At 56.7% G+C, this 16,796-nt stretch overlaps 1 protein-coding gene across 3 annotated transcripts in view; it reads right to left on the minus strand.

The window, feature by feature from the left end:
- Nucleotides 1-16,796, minus strand: part of Pxb (putative Hedgehog signaling attenuator pxb) — a 171,410-nt gene that overhangs the window by 30,406 nt on the left and 124,208 nt on the right. For all 3 annotated transcript variants that reach the window (XM_076309645.1, XM_076309646.1, XM_076309644.1), the window contains one exon: nt 3,756-3,868. In XM_076309645.1, coding sequence (XP_076165760.1) covers nt 3,756-3,868 — 113 coding nt within the window. The remainder of the gene's footprint in view (nt 1-3,755; nt 3,869-16,796) is intronic.

Here is a 16,796-nt window from a genome sequence, read left to right on the forward strand (position 1 = left end):
AGCACCTTTGGCTACGGCGCGAGGGAGCTCTGGTTCGTCGGAGGCGTTTCTCTGAGATTTTAAAGCTCGCTCGGCCGTTTCTCTTCCCGGCCGGGATAAGGAAAATAAACGGCGGAAAGAGGAACCGACGCGACGCGAACCGACGCACCAAGGTGGCTCCCAGTATCGATATCCTCGAACGATGGTCCTTCGGCGGACGTCGTCGATGTTTCGTTGAACGGGATCGTCGTACCTTTTCGGGCGTTGCGCGGGCTTCGAGGGATCGAAAGTGGCACCGGGTACTTCGACACGGGCCCGATTAGCACGTTAAACCTTTCCCCGAATCGCTGATTCCGCGAAATCGCCGCATTGCGTTTCAACGACGCTCCGACTCGGTGACCCACTAACGACTCAGCGGATTATTCGTTAACGATCGATTGTCCTCCTTTCGGTACTCGGTAACGACTCTGGCCACCGTATCGAAAGTGCAAACACGTAGCTGCCGAGCGAGATCGTCTTTCGCGAGGACTCCGCGACACCGCGATCGTCGAAAAAAAGAACACGGTCGATCGCGGTAACGTTCGAAACGAACGACGAGGTTCGAGCGCGCGTCCAAGTTTTCCGGGGCGGCCGTGGCTCGCGTTTCCGCGGTCGTAAATAAGAACGAGCCGCGGTCGTTTAATCGCGGGGAGATACGAGACTCCGGAACGAGCGCGAGGGTAGTGCGCTCGTAGGGCTGACGAGCGAGGCCGGACGATAGCGCGGCGCGTTACATCCACTTACAATTTGTCGCGGCGCTCGATTACGCTCGCCGCGATCCCCGTGGTTCGCGAGCGAAGGGCCGAGGATCCGGTCTCGCGTACCGTTCGCGTGGCAGTTTCGAACAACGCCGGCGAATTATCGCGAATTGCCTGGAACGGCCGCGACGACGGGGCATCGAGTCGAGCAGGAAATAGCATCGAGTCGGAGAGAAAGAGGAACCGAACGGACCGAGAGAGAAAGACCGCCGTGTATCGCCGCGATGGAACGAGGACGAGAGAACGCGGAGATGGGAGAACACGGCTCTGATTAGCATACAAACTACGCGCGGCCGTGTTGGTTCTCCGCGTTTGCTCGGGACACGAACGAGCCTCGCGCGTCTACGTGCCCGTATACACTCGTACGGGGTGTCCAAGATCCTGATTAAAGCTACGAATGGATTTCGATCCGCGCGACCACTCAGCGAAAAATTTACTCGGCGCCGACGCGACCAACGAACCAACCAACGAACAAACGGCCGATTCGAGTCGTCGTTTCCCGATTCGGAACACTTTTTCGCGAAACTGGAACCGCCGACCGTCGAGACACCCGTTACAACGAAACGTACGCGTGTTCTCGCGCGTTAAGAGATTCGAGATCGAGGAAGGCGACAGGACACGCCGTTTACCGCCGCGGAGAACGACCGAGAGCTCGAGAAGAAGAACAAGCACGAGGAGGAGGAGGAGGATGCCACCCACAAAGTCCGGGAACTCGGAGAGAAGAGTCGGAACATCGCGAAGCCGTAACGCTCGAGATACCGTGCTTGTGGGTCACGATAATGGCCGGCTATTACGATAAACTGAAAAAGCGACGCGCAACAGTGACGCGGTTGTACAAACGGACGGAGCTTTCGAGCCGCGTTCCTCGTTCGAATCGAGTTACTCGACGCGAGAGTCCCGTCGATGAACGTCGGAACGATCACCGATTGGTCGATTCCCGCTCGGAAAGTGTCGTCGACGAGGAGGGTTCTCGAGCGTCCCGTAATTTCGCTCGTCGAGAAAAAAAAGAGGAGATTAAAAATCGCGAGGCGTCGGTACACGGACCGACGACGCTCGAGATATTGCCGAGCGCCAGCGATAATGACCACCTATTACGATAAGCGCGCGAAAAGAGGGCCAGACAGGACCGGCATTGTCGCGGCGAGTGGACCTTCGAGAGGTTTGCCCCGATAAAAATACGAGGCGCTCGTGGTATCCTGAATACGGGCCTCTGTACGATCCAAAATCGTCTTGGCCCGGTGCCGATCCCTCGGTCCGAGTTCGTCGATCGCCGCTCCTCGTTCCTCTTTTTCTCCACGACTCTCGGCGTGCGCGTGAAATTACTCGTCGTCGTCGTCTCGTCGGACCACGCGGTAACAAAAAAGTTACCAACGCGTCCTCTACGTCCGAAACGCGCGCGAGAGCTTCCTTCCTCCTCGGTGGATTCGATTCGCGGGACGTTCGTCGAACCGTGACTCGTATCGCGGTGAACCGCGTCCGTTGCTCGCGAAACGTTACGTAAACGGCGATGTAGCGAACATCGATCGCAACGAGAGCAAAGGGAACGGTAATGCATTATATCGGGACACGTGCGCGGAGAAAATTTCCCCGACGAAAGAGCGAGATCGGCGCGGCGATGTCGAACCGGTCCGAGCGAAACAAAATACGAGCGGAGCTTTGATCTCGATTCGTCGATCGAAAGTTCTCCGAAAGGAAAACACCGTGGTCGGGGACCGTGCCAAAGAAACGTCTCGCGTCTCGTACGTTCTTCGACGAATGGAAATTATTTTCAGAATGGAAAAGTTATTTTCCCATTCGACGCGGTGAAAAGAAGCTCGCGGAGAGGGTCGGCTCCGGCTCCGGCTCCGGCTCCGGCTCCGGCTCCGGCGACGTTTCTTTTCTCCATTGTATTTCATTTTTTATTACGACGTCGGGCATAAAGCAGCGCGAGACAATGCCCGAACGAGGCGAGCCCGAGGCCGCGTAAATCTTCGGTCCGCGTACCGCGGTGGATGCATATTTCTTCCTCGTACGAGGCTCGATCTCGCGCGGATCCACGGCCAAGTTGCTCGCGCGAGCATGGAACGAGAGAGCCCGGTGCGCTCACCGTGTCGGAGATTATCAGTCCAGCGTTGTTCCGTCGTTGCCGGCGCGTAACACCCTCTCGACGCACGCCCACTTATTCGATGCCCTATTTTTGGCTAATTTGGGATCCGCCGAACGGTACCCTCTCGGCCCTTACCGACGGACAAAAGAGTCCGCGCGTTCTCGATTACGAATAAACTTCGTTACGATCCGTTTCGGAAATTTACGGCCCCCGTGTCTCCCGGTATGCATACATTACCTTCTCCCGGAGGATTCCGACGCGTCTCTATAGATTACGGGGAACAACCAAAACCACTACTGCCCGGAGCACGGACAGATACCGAGACAGGCTCTGGCTTCCGCAACGGCCTATTCTCGGTTAATTTACCGTTCACCGGAACGACAATGACGTCCGCTTCCCGTCCTCGTCTACAATTCTTTCTTCCTATTCGCGGTACTCGGTGAACCGATACTTTTCCGAGACGGAGACGCCGGATGACGCACGACCGAGAGACGAGGTACACCTAGCCCTCGTAAAACGGGCAAACGGTGTCGGTAGCAGGCTCGCGCGGCACACCGAAATGCCCTATTTTTGGCTAATTTAGTGGCCACTAGAATGCCAATGACGCGTCCACCGCGCGTTTATCCGGCCCATTCGACCGCCCTTTTTCCTCCTATCCTCCTTCGAGAGACCCTCTCCTCGTGGACGTCTACTTCGGGGCTTGAAATACGGTTAGAACCCGAGCGACCTCCAGCCACGAGCACCTTACGACGTCCAGCCGGAACGAAACCCGGCTCTTTATCGCCGAGAGGGATACCTCGGCGCACCTCGCTCGATCACGAACGATTTTACGCGCGGCGACGCGTCGCCGCGCCTACTTTCGTCTAAACGAACCGAATCAAGATCGTACTCACTTCCAGAAGACGACGGAGACGATCGCTGCCATCAGGAGCAGCACCACCGCGCAGGTGATGATCAGGGCGGTGCTCTGCAGCGATGGGTTCGTGTGGTACGATGCATCGATCATCTGGAAAGAAGGAAGAGGTTAGCGGCGCCGATCTCGAATTCCGTTGCATCTTTCTCTGCCCTCTTCCGCCGCGGCGGATGCTGATAAGTGCCTCGACGAATACAAATGAACGAGCACCCGGTGCACGGACTGCGCGACCGAGTACGCGCGAGTCGTGCATCGAGTTTCGAAACCGCGGCAACGGGATTAATCAACGTTTCCACGGCTCGTTATTATTAGCGGTTTCGAGAGTTGTCGGTAGACGGCCAATATACATCGATGGTAAGCTCGCGGCAATATTTGATACGCGCTCGTTTAAACTTACCGGTAAATTCAACGCGCAGCTTTCCAGAGTTGCGCAACGTTGACGCACGTTCGAAACAACGTACGCGCGACACTCGATATCGTTATATTTTCCGTTGCCTCGTCGATTCGCGAGAAATCCATTCGATTGCGGCCGATCGAATCGAAACGAACGGTACGGGTAGAAAAGGTCGGAAGGATTTCGGAAGACGCGAGTCGCGATCGGCGAGACTCGTCGTTCGATATTCGCGTCGGTATTCAAGGGTTCCTCTCGCGTCGCGTACGATTCGTCGGGAGGGGTCGCGTAGACGCAAACATCCCTCGGAGAAGGAGCGCGACGCGTGCCCGGTGGGAAGACGAGGGCTCGCAGGGCGTCGGCTGGTGCCCGTTACGTGGCGCGCCTGCCAAAAGGGAAAGTGATTTTTGCGCGAAAGGATCTCCGCGACGGGGAAACTTCCCGGCGGGTTCGTTCCGTCGTCTACCTAGGTTCGTGCCCATTGTCGCGAGCCCCGCCGATCGATCGACGCGCATTGTGAACGCGAGGAGACCAAACTCATTTTACCCGCGAGGTGCGAGCCGCGAGACGCGGCTGAAAAGGACCGACGACGCGCTTTAGACTCACGATTTAATGCGTATCGATAAGCTCGGCTCCTCGCCCGCTCCTTCGCTATTATACTCGCTCGATGGGATATTCCGGCGATTTGGCGACGCGCCAGGGAAACCGTTCGATCGCGAGACAGTACGATCTCGAGCGCGGCGATGCTTTCTCGCGAGTCTTTCGTCGACGGTCTTCGACCGCGTCGAATTGGAAATTTATGGCGGATAACCAGAATATTTACTTTAAATCTTACACGGAGGAACCATTTCGCGTCGAAGACGGAGTTTCCCCGGCCCGGATCCTCGGCGAGCCTCGCGTTCCGGAAACCAATTGTTTCCGACCGATTACTCGTCGATGCGAACGTTGACAACGATCGTCCCCTCTCGAACAATTTTGTTAAAAGATAACACGGGGAGGAACGTTGCGAATACCGCCCGATGGCCAAATAATTTAATAACAACATTGTAAATCCATGGTAATTGAAAATTAATGCAGCCCCGGTTGTGCGAATTTATGGAGCTCGGTAGTTGTTGGTCGTCGATCGGACAACCGTAAACATTTTCCCTGGAAATTGCCATCGATCTCGAACGGTTACCGCGATCAAGTACGGTCATTTTTACGATGTACGATTGGTTTCCGTTTCGAACATTGTTCGCCGAAACGGCGTTGTTCGACGTATAATCTCGCGACGCGGGAGTCGAGTAGGACGAAAATCGGGCCCCGCGATCACTTATCGGCGAACATTGGTCGTTCGATGCGTTCTATCCGTCGACGAGTCGGCTCCTCCTTTCGCGGGAGGAGTACACGCGCTACGGAATATTGTGGTACGCGTTGTTTGGCGGTGGGCCAAGGGAAACAGCATTTATCAAACGTTCGCGAACGGTTGTGTGCGTCTCGATACGATCGCCGCACGCGCGCGAGCGCGAGCGAGCGAGCGAGTCCCTCTTTGCCGAGAATCATCCCCTTCCCGGACGCACTCAGACGCGACTCGTCTTCCTCCTCGCGGTGGCTCATCGCTCATCATTACGGGGATATTAATGGCGTCGGCTAATGGATTCGGCCGAGAGCCCAGCCGCCGGAGAGAAAATTCCTTTCTCTCCGCGGCCTTTTGCCCCTTCCTTCCCCCGAACCTCGCATTTTTCCCCACCCGGGAAGGAATTTGTAAAATAAAGGCAACCGCGGCGGAGTCTCACCGTGAGATTCCGATGGCGCGCGATCGAATCGACGAGGACACGTTGCGCGGGATGAGAAACTCGAGCGGTTCGGGACACGTTCAACCCTCGAACACGAATCCGTCGCGGTCGTCGGGTAACGAACGAACATCGTATTTCGAAGAGGTCGCGAAGAACGAGGTTACGAATCTCTTCTTATCCGTGGAAGTTTCCGTCTACTTCCACTACGGAGAAACCGACGCAACTCCGCAGGGAAGCGACGCTCTGTTCGATAAAACCGCGAATCTGCGGCGAACCTTCGGACGGCGCAAAGGTCGCGGTCTCTCTCTCTCTCTCTCTTTGTTCCCCCAAAACGGAGAATCGGTGGACCACGCGGTGCACCAGGGACGAGAAGGAAACTGCGCGAGAACGACACACCTCTCGTTTCCCACGATCGACGGATTCGACGAGTCGGTAGGAAAAAATGGTACGCGTTGAAAGGGTTTTTCGTCCGCGACACGGCTTCCGATGTAATTAAAGGGGAAACGATACAACGGAGGTATCCAATTAGCGCGTAAAAAAGAGTAATTACGAGCTTCTAAGAACAACGGCCGAGAAAAACGAAGAGAGAAATCGAACCGCGAACAAAGCCGACGTATCCCCTTGTTTCGCGTTGTTATACCTACGTAGCCAGCCAGCCAGCCAGCCAGCCAGCCAGCCACCGCGCGGTGCAACTTTAGCCGATATCGACTCGAGGGCAGCGCGATATTCCCCATGCGAGAAACCATACGTTCCAGCGGCGCTATACGCGGTACTTACGACTGCTCCGATTCGGCATCAGCGGAACAGAAACCCGTAACCCGAGCCGGGATCCAATTAACGGAATCCTAGAGGATAGCCGAACGCGCGTGGCTCTACGAACGCAATAACGATCGTAAATTCCGAATGGAATTGTGGATGGAAACGCGCGCTACCTCGATCGGGCCATTGGGGCGAGGGTGGTCTCTCGTCGATGATCTCGTTCGGTTTTCGATTTCTTGCGAAAATGAGTCACGATCCCGGGGCTCGTCCTGGACGATATCGTCGAGTTTCCCATCCCGACGATTCGCGTAAAACCGACGCTCTCGATTCTCGAACGGTAAGTCACGGCTTTGGTAATTAGCGAAGCTTCGAGAGCCTCGATCGATCGGTAAACTCGCCAATACCTTCCCCGCGTAATCTACTTAAACGCGATAGCTGCGCCGTAGTTGGATCCTAGAGCAAAGGGCTTCCGGCCGTAATTCGCGAGTCCACGGCTCACCGTCCTGCGCAAAATCCATTCGTCCGGTCGATCTCGCTCCGATCGAGTTCGGTCTTTGCGGGTAACGTTTTCGCGAGCTGGAAATTTTTCGTGGGAGGACGCTCGTCCTCGTCCGGGCGCCTCTACCGTATTCTCGTAACGAAAACTCGATAGCTCGGGGGCGCGGTTCGGGACGTGCCCCCGATGACGGGATTGCGACAGAGAATAACAAACCGGCCGCGTTTACGGTACAGGATCCGCTCGATGCGCGTTCCGTTCGAGGGACGCACGTGTCCCGTGTATCTAAATGCGTCACCGTTCGCGTCTAAACGCGTCTCAGCGTTTCTACCTTGCGTCCAATTTCGACGCAAAGAACGTTGTCGAACGCGACGCGTCGCGTGGTTCTCGATCGGTTCGCTCGTCGTCGAGACAACGTCTACCTTCGATAAAAGGGATTTCGAAGGGAACGGGGTAGGTTGTCTGCGCGTTCGATTCGCGTCCGTGGGAATCTCGTAACGTTTTCGGTCCGGAGCGGCGCTCGGTGGATAATCGATGCCGATTAGCGCAAAGAGGGAACTGTGGGAGGATCGGCTCGCGAGCCGAAATCGAAGCGAGGAGGACTCTCGTTGGTCGCAGCGTGCATCGCAGGTACGCGTATCAGATCGTTCGGCGACGCAAAGGCGCCTCTCGGTGGTTTCGCTTCCGTCGAGTTTCGGCCCGAGCGGACACAAACGGTTACGCGGCATCTTGATTCCGCGGCAGCGTCTCTCGATTAATTAGCGCTCCGTGGTTAACGAAGTCCGGCCGAACGAGGCGCACCGGGCCAATGGGCCGAGGAGTTACGAGAAAAGGAGAAAAGGAGGAGAAGAGGAAGAGAAGAGGACCGTTCGTCTCCGTTCTCCCGACCCCGTGGAATCGATATCGCGTAATGCGATCTCGCCGGACCGGAGAGCGCGGATATTATGTTCGTCGGGTCGGTGGGCGCACGGGGGATGAAAAGCTGGGGGAGAGGGGGTACGGGGGCGCTACCAGAGATTCGAAAAGCGCGGTCCATTTCGGGTATAAATAACCGTTCGCGGCACCGGTGTAACGTATATTTTAATGTCACCCCACGGCGCTACGTATTCTCTCGCCGCTTAAAACGCTCGCCGCCGCTTTCCAAAAAGCTTCTCCTCGTTTATCATGCGAGTGATTCAGCGCCCGGAACGCGGCCAGTCCGAATTTCACTTGATTCCGGTTATTAATGGATTCGCGTTGCCCCGTATAATTTCCCCGTTCGACGCTGCGGCGACGAGCTGCTACGCGCCCGCCGCGAAATATCCTCCACGAGAACACGCGATAGACCGTTATCCCAGGAACGGTCGATACACCGCGAGGCTGGTTTCCCGGAAGGCGAACTCGATCGGGGGCAGCGACCAAAAGTCCCCCCTGGTTCGAGAGACAGGGGACTCGCGAAATCGTACGCGATCCCGGACGCGTGCAACGTGGATCGTCCACGCGCGCGAAAAAATACGCGAGCAGGAAAGTCGACGCGCGGCTCTGCGAAACGTTCGATTCGTCGGGGAAACGTTAACACGAGCGGCACGTCCGCGACAATAGCGACGGGACGAAACGAGGCACCGTTCGGTGGGCCCCGCTCGGATACCTCGATCGAAAATCGTCTCGTTGATTTAACAACTCTATCCGCGGCGTATACACCCTCGACGCTCGGCTTTGTCTTCTCGTCCGTGTCGCCGGTCACCGGAACACGTCTCCGCCCGGCCGGGACACGCTAATTACGCATTTGTTCAGGAATTTGCATGCGTTACGCCATCGCGTTGCCGAGAGTTTACGTGTCCGCGTCGTAACGAATCGTTACGAGCCGGAACGACCCCCCACCGTGGCAACGCGCAGACCTGGCCCCGGCTCGCGCCCCCGATTTTACCGTCCCGGAGGGTCGCGATCGGCACGTTTGCCCCGCGTTTGTACCGTCGACGACGGGACCAAATTGTCCCATTGAAAATCGTCTCGTTAGACCCTCGATTCTACCCGCCGTAACCCCGTTGAATCCGTGATGCGTCGTTATTATTTTTTCTTTCTTTCGTCGCTCGCGCTCGCGAACCCTCCTCGAAACGTTGCCGCCGATTCTTCGAAGTCGACGCCTCGACGTCGATCGGCCGTTTCGCGACACCACCGTCCCGCGGAGAGTCGCACCGTTGTTTCGGAACCACCTACCCGGCCATTTATCGAGCAAATATTTCCCGGTTATTCTACCGTTTCGTTTCTTCTTTATTGTTTTCCAATCAACGTCCGACATCGATCGTTTCTTTCGTCCGGTGGAAAACGCGGCAGGTTTCCATTGTTCGCGTTCGGTCTTCGCTTTGTTCCCCTCTCACCCTTCCGTGAGCAATTTGCAGAGAAAATTGGCCGCGAGACACTTTCGAGCGCGGAAGAAACGAAAGGAAGAAAAAAAGTGGCGCGAATCTCGAAGAATTCCTCGGCGATCGATCTTTCCGCGCGGGTACTCGGCCGCGGTCGATCCACAAGTACTTACGGTCGTTCCCGAAAGGCTTGTTTATTATGGATAATATCGGAATTGGATTCGACGAGACGTCTGGAAAACGCTCGGATTAGCCGGGAGCGAGAGGGTGGAAAAAAGTAGCGACCGGAGGACGAAAGTCGCGAACGGCTTCTCGTCGCTCGGACCGATCGTAGAGAACCCTTTTTATCCCGGGAACGGGTCGAAAGGACGAGGTCCCGGCGCTCTTGTTTGTTCGTCGGGCCAGCTTTTTATCTTCGCGGATTCCCCGCGACGGGAAAAAGTCGAGAAGCCAACGGACGCGTTCCACCCGCCCCGCCATCGCCAACGCCAACGCCAACGCCAACGCCAACGCCGTTTTCTTTTCCTCGCATCTCGATAAAACAACGCGCCTTTTATTGCCGCTGTTTTCTCGGCCACCGACGGAAGTAGTTCATAAATATTTGATGCGTCTAATGGAATCTCGTAGAGACGCGCGCAAGCTCGCCGCTCTTTACGCTTCGATCGCGTTCGAACACCGAGGCAGCAACCCCCGGCCGAACGGATCGTTGTTTTCGTCCATCGACGCGCCAACCTGGCTCGGATTCGTCGAATCGAACACCCCGGCCGAACCAACGGCCCGAGGAAAAAGAACATTTTCGCAAAACGATCGACGGATACCCGAGGACGATCGTTTCTCGCCACCCTCGTCTCGATTTCGGTGCGGTGCAACGAAGAGTTGGAAAATCGCTAGGGTGGCAAACGATAGAGATTACGTCGGAGGAGCGTTTAACGACGCGGACATCGACATTCCGGACGCGCTTTAATATCGACGCGTCGACGAGTCTCGTAAATCGTTCCCCGGCTAATGGAATTCGAGGCTTTTACCGATCGAGTCGGCTCGGTAACGCCGCCGGCGGGGTAACGACTCGTTGGATCGAAATAAAAATTCTTCGAGCGTCGCGGTCGCGGGCAACGCTCGGGAAAATTGCGCGCGACGCCGAGCCGGGTCTCGCGATCGCGAAGATACGTCCACGGTCTCGGAAGGTCTCGAGAAAAAGTTTGCCCGAACGCGAGAACTTGTTGCCCCGGCGCCCTTCGTTCGATCGAAACGCGCCGATTAACATCGAACCGCCCCAATTGTCCTCGACGTTATCGCCGGAATCGCTGGACCATTAGGCGGCACATTATTGCGAGGAGCTCGCGAAATGGCAATTCGAAGCGTATAATATCTGGTTCCCCCCTCCGGTGCTACGAAACGGCGTAATATCGCAGGGGATAACGGCGACGGCCGAGTGCCCGAGAGACGGAGGGACGTACACGGGGATGGAAGACACAAGGATGCTATGTAGGAGTGTTTAACGACACGGAGAGCAACATTCCGGACGTGCTTTAATATCGCCTACCGTTTCATTCGGGACGCGGCCGTGCCCGCGCCCGCGCGCGACGTTTCTCGTCATTCCCGTCGGGTATTTCGCCTAAAATCCACTCACCCTATCTCGTCGGTGGGGAACCGTCAACCCTTCTTCCTGGCCACGTGGCGCCGCGGGCCGAATTGTTTTTGATATTCGGAACGGAACGAACGCGGTGCCGCTTCGGTGAACGAGCGAACCGAGCCCACCCCTTTTGTATCTCTTTTCCGGTTTTATCTCCAACCCCTTCGCACTCTCTCTCTCTCTCTCTCTCTCGGACGCGGTCCACTCGAATCCGAGCATCGCGGTATTACGGCGCTCCCGAGTTTCGCTTTTCACGGTGTTATCGCGACAAAAATGATAATTTGCCCCTCGAGGAGGGAGCCGGCGCGGGAAAGGGAAACGGAAAGGGAAAGAAAGAGAAAGAGGGATCGTCTCGCGTCTCGCGTCGAGAGGCAAGGAGCCGGGCTCTTCTTATAATTAAACGACCGACGATGAGATCGAATCTCGGTTCGAACAAGTGCTGTCTGGTAAACGAAGCCACCGAATTTCTGGTCGGGTGACCGAGCAACGGGGAACCAGCGGAAGAACGCTCCTGAAATTGGATACATTCTTTTTCTGGCTTTTCGTCCGGTCGAGAAACGAAAAGCTCGACGAGTTATCGAACGGTGGTCCTCGAGGGGCCCTTTTTCTTCCCCGTATCGGTTACATCTCGCCCTTTCGCGCGCTCTTTTTGCGAGGATCGTTCCACCTCGTAAATTTCGCACGGTAGAGCGGACAAAGACGAGGAATCGATGAACTTTGACGTTCCACGGCGTAGACGTCGACGCGAGTTTTCGGGAGGGCGAGGAGAACCCTCGAAGGTTTTCGCGAGGACGGTAACCCCCGTTCGGCGCGCGGAGGTACCGCGGAGGTACCGCGGAGGACGAAAAGGAAGCCACGAATCCGGCTCGTCGTCGGGGGAAAATATTATTCGACCGAGATTCCGGGGCAGCTTGAAAAATGCTCCGAAAGATTGAATCCTGCGTCAGCGAAGCTCCCGGCGCGGAAGACACGAGGATGGAATTTTCGCTCCGAAAAAACTCGTTATCCCGTACGTCAGCCGCGACTGAGAATCAACCGGCGCGGCATTAATATTCCTCCCCGGTTTATTTCGAGTAATATCTGCGCCAGTGCAAACGGAAGTCCGCCACCGAACGAATTAACTTATTTCGCTCCGTCGTTCACCGTGCTCGCGCCCGCGCCCGCAGTTGCGCGGTTTTTCCAACGACTCGACTAAATCTCGCGTCGTATCGTTCCATTTTTCCACGTTTTTCCTCCTTCCGTCCGCGGCGCCTATAAAAATAACCGTAACGCGGAACCCCGGTAAATATCGGTAACGGAGGGCTGGTAGCGTTCGTTGGTCGAATTTCGATCGTCGCGTCTTCGTCAAAGGGTGCGCGGTGTCCGAGTTACCGAAAACGCGGACGGTACCGCGCGTCGCTGGGTTTCCGTATCGGTAAGCCCCGTAACGAGCGGTAAGCCCCTATTCCCAGGTGTGTTCCAGGAATCGAAGACAAATGAACCTTCTCGATGCAAAGTCTCCCTCTCGGTTCTCCGTGGAGCTCGGGACCGGCAGAGCCCCACCGCCCCGCGTTGCGTCTTCTCTCTGTCTGGCGCAAACACGGTTACGGGAGAGGCGGAGGGAGAAGAATGCCTCGCAGTCCGTAAATTGAACCATATTATTTGCCAGGAAATGGAAATCTTCGCGCGAACACGCGCTCCGGCAATTTCTCCCCTCCGTTAATTTCTCGTTTGTTGCAGGCGAGGGAACAAGGCGCGGAGCTGCTGACTTACAAATTCGAGTTTCGAGCGACCGGCAACTGGAAGCCTTTTGCAAATAGGAACGCGTTTACGAGCGTTCGCGTTCACGGTAAAAAATCCTCCGGTGAATCCGATGCTCGTTCGCGAATATTCCGATATTTTCGCGGTAAAGCGGCGTTTCAGGGTTCTCGGGCCTCTTTTTGATCGATTTCGCGGCAACTCTTTCGCGTAATGCTTTTGCCGGTTTCCCGGTCGGCACAAAGGGACGGCAAAAGGACGAGCGCGCTATTACGAGCGGGTTTCCACGGGGCTGGGGCTGGAGCCGGGGCTGGGGGTTCTTTACGGAAGATCGACGCCCATCGGCCGCGGCGCTCGCTTCCAACGCCGGGAGAAGTTCCAATTTCCCTTTTATCGGTACTCCTGTTCGATTTCGGGCGACGCGCGCGATATTCCGTCGAACCTTTGGATCAAAGAACGAACCCGACGCGCCCCTCCCGTCCCGTCCGTCCTTCTTTCTTTCTTTCTTCATCGCGAGGCTTTCGACGATCGAACGTCGCCCGATCGCGCGAGTTTACGAAAGATCCTTCGCGATCCGTCACGATACGAAAAGCGTCGCGGTCTCGCGAGAGTTTCCGACCAGTCGCGCTTCCGACACCGTTCACCGTGATCCGGCACGCACGATCATCGTTTTCTCCCCCTTCCTCGTGCTCCTTGTCTCGTCACTCGGCTGCAGAGGTGGCCATTATTTAAATTTCGTCCCCGCTGATTCATCGTTTCAACGTCAATCTCTGCTGGCTCCGTTCGCCGTGGAAATTTATCTGCCGCGAGACGGGAGGCGGGAGTCGGGAAACGGGGGAGTCGGGGGTGACGGGGGATACGGGGGAGACGGGAGACTGGAGGCGGGTAGGCGAGAGGAGGGACCGAAAGACCTCACCCCCCACGGAAATCGATCCGCCGGTCCATTTCGAGGAAGGAAACCGGGACGCGGTGGTTCGCGAAGAAGCGGAGAAACAGCCGCAATGGCGTCGTCCCTGGGAAAGGGGATCCCGCGGTTTTAGCTTTAATCCCCCGTGAACAATGTTACCGGCTTTAACGTTCGTTACACGCAACACGTAATTTTCTTTCTCCCTTCGGTCGCCTTCGAAACCCTTTCGCGCGACCGCCGGCAAATACGCAACCCCCGAGCCACGGAACCGAGGTATCGCGAGGGGCTTTGTTCGTTCGTTCCTCGAGCACCGAAACACCGAAACGCCGGCTTCGATCGCGAGCCACTGACCCGATAAACGCCGCGTTACCCCTATCGATATCGTCTCGTTATCGATTACGCAACGATCCCGCGAGTCCACGCGTCCGTGATTTCGAAACACCGTGTCAACGCCAGGTGTTTGGCCAACCGTCGGAAAATACCTCGCCCTCTTACCGCCCTTTCGGGGTTCGATCGCCCGCGGTGGAGAAGAATCGAATATCGGGGATCGGAAATTCCAGCAGCCGACGACGGGATTAGAAACTTTTTTTTTCCAACGTCGGGGACGAGGGTGGGCGGCACCCGATAATGAAGTAATCCGAGGAAAGAGAGGAGGTAGCTCCGTCCTCGGATCTTCCTTTTTCACGGGTGGCGGCGAATCGAGGGGCGTATTCGACGTCGTTCGGCGCGAGGCCTTCCGTGTGATATTCGAGCAGCCGCCAAAGGGATCGTTAGGCCGACCAGAGAGACGATTCTCCTCGAACGTATACATTCTCCCTTTAATCCGGCTCCGGGGGAGCTTGGAACGGGAGGTTCGCGGACCGGTACCGAGGGGACGAATCTCCTCGGTTCGATTTTTGTTCCATTCTTTTCGGAAATCGCGGTCGTTCCGCTGACGATCGAATTCTTTCACGTCTTCTCGCGCGACGAGCACGCTGGTAAAGAACGAGCCCTCGTTCGTAAAAATTTGTCACGGCGAAACGACGGTCGACGGAAATCTCCAACCGATCTCCGCGTCGCGTTCCTCGCGACGATCGGTCCTTCGGTTAACCGTGGAACCGTCTCGTCCGTGTATTTTAAAACCGTTCTTCTCATTCCGGTCCGAATAAATGCATATTTCTTTCAGCGGTGAACCGCGGACGCGGTTCTTCCTCGCTTCTTCTTCCGGAGGACGATTTGCGCGAAACATTGCCCGTCCTCGTTTATTCCCGCGCGATGGAAACGAAACGGAGCGAGGCTGCCCTCGAGGAGACTCGGAGGATTTATCGGTCGGTCGATGCGCGTCCGAAGACGTCTCGAGAACTCGGAGGAAACGATTTAAGTTCAAGGACGATCCCCGAGTCGAAATTCCCGTGAAACAGGATTCACGAGCCCTGTTGCGGTGATGGAGTTTCCCCTTGGAAAAGCTCGGAACGAGGGAGCTCTCCCCGCTAATCGCGCGCGCATCGTCTTCTTCCGCTACACCGAAACTCCGTTACTCGGAACCCCTTGCCCGAAGGAACTCTCGCTTTTCCCGAAGGAATCGCGTCGAGCCGAGAATGGATGTCGCGGTCTCGGGCTCGGCCTGCCGGAACGGCGCCGGAGTTCCAAAGTAGCCTCGTTTGCGGGAGTTCGACGCGGCATTAATTCCGCGCTAACCGCGAACGCCCTTGCGCGACCCCGCGCGCTTGCGATTTTTCGCCCGGAAACTACCGGAGAGGATCGACCGCGAGTCGAGGGATCCGTGCCGGTGACACGGAGAACGAAACGAAAACGGAGCGGGTGGAATATCACCGGTATGAAAGTTTAAGCCGCGCGGTAGCCTCCATCGTTCGATGCTCCGTCCGTCGGCCGCCGGCTACGCCGAGATTAAAACGCGCGGCCTCGCGAGAATCGCTCGACCGAAATCACCACCGTCTCTCGTCGGTCCGTTCCGCCCGCGACCAACCACGGGACAAAGCTCCCGCTTCTCCTCACTTTTCGTCGTCGGCCTCGCGCGCTTGTTTTCGCCGCAACCCCCGACGAATTGGATATTAGCTAGCGACAGCCGGCGCCCTACGAGGGGTGTTTCCTCGCGCGTGCTTCCGGTCGGAAAATTAAGACGAACCTCGCCTTCGTAGACACGACGCCGGTATTGTTTCGCGCGGCACCCTCCGCCAAGGGCCAATCGCGCCGGGTTTCTCGGAGCCAATATCGAATCTCGTCGCTGGGACCCCACCCGGACCTTTCGGTTCGGTTCGCGATTTCGTAGTCGAAGCTCGGCCAGGTTATCCGGGAAGCAAAAAGGACGCGGTGCCGGCTCGTTGATCGTTAAAGTTTGCGCGAGTGTTCGTTAAGAGTTAACGATGCCGTTAGATTTTAGCCGGAGGTTCGGGATCGTTAACGGCGTGCTCGAAATACCGCGAGAAAGGGCGCGTATAGTCCAGGGCCTCGAACGCGATCCAGGCATCGAGGAAGGGGAGGATCGATTCTCCGTGAGGATCCAGGGCTCGCGTTTCGCGAACACATTCGTTTCTCGATGGTTCCCCCGAGGAGAGGAGGACAATTCGTCGAGGAAACTGTCGCTCTCGCTTTCACGGCCTCGTTTTTGACGACACGCGTCGAGACCTCGAAATCCAGATCGCGAAAACTTTCCACCGACTTGATTGTTTTCCTTCCCCCGGCCCTCCTCCTCCTCCTTCTTCCCTCTTGCAGCTCTTGCTCATTATCATTCGACTTCTTGCCCGGCTCGCTCCGTGTTCTTCCGGCGTCCTTCGTTTCCTGCCGCGGACGCAATCTGTGTTTTTGCGCGGACGCGAGTTATCAGAGAACGGGTTATTAATTACGCCGAGGTTAATTGGCTTCCGCGAGGCGACCACCGAAAGCCGTCGATCCTCCCGAACCCGGTTCGAGTTCTCCTTTTGCGTCCCGGGTCTGGCTCTCTTCGGCTTCCTTGCTCCCGTTTCGCTTCTCCAAGGTCGTCC

This window comes from Ptiloglossa arizonensis, chromosome 4 (genome assembly GCF_051014685.1).
Source record: "Ptiloglossa arizonensis isolate GNS036 chromosome 4, iyPtiAriz1_principal, whole genome shotgun sequence".
Lineage (NCBI taxonomy): Eukaryota > Metazoa > Arthropoda > Insecta > Hymenoptera > Colletidae > Ptiloglossa > Ptiloglossa arizonensis.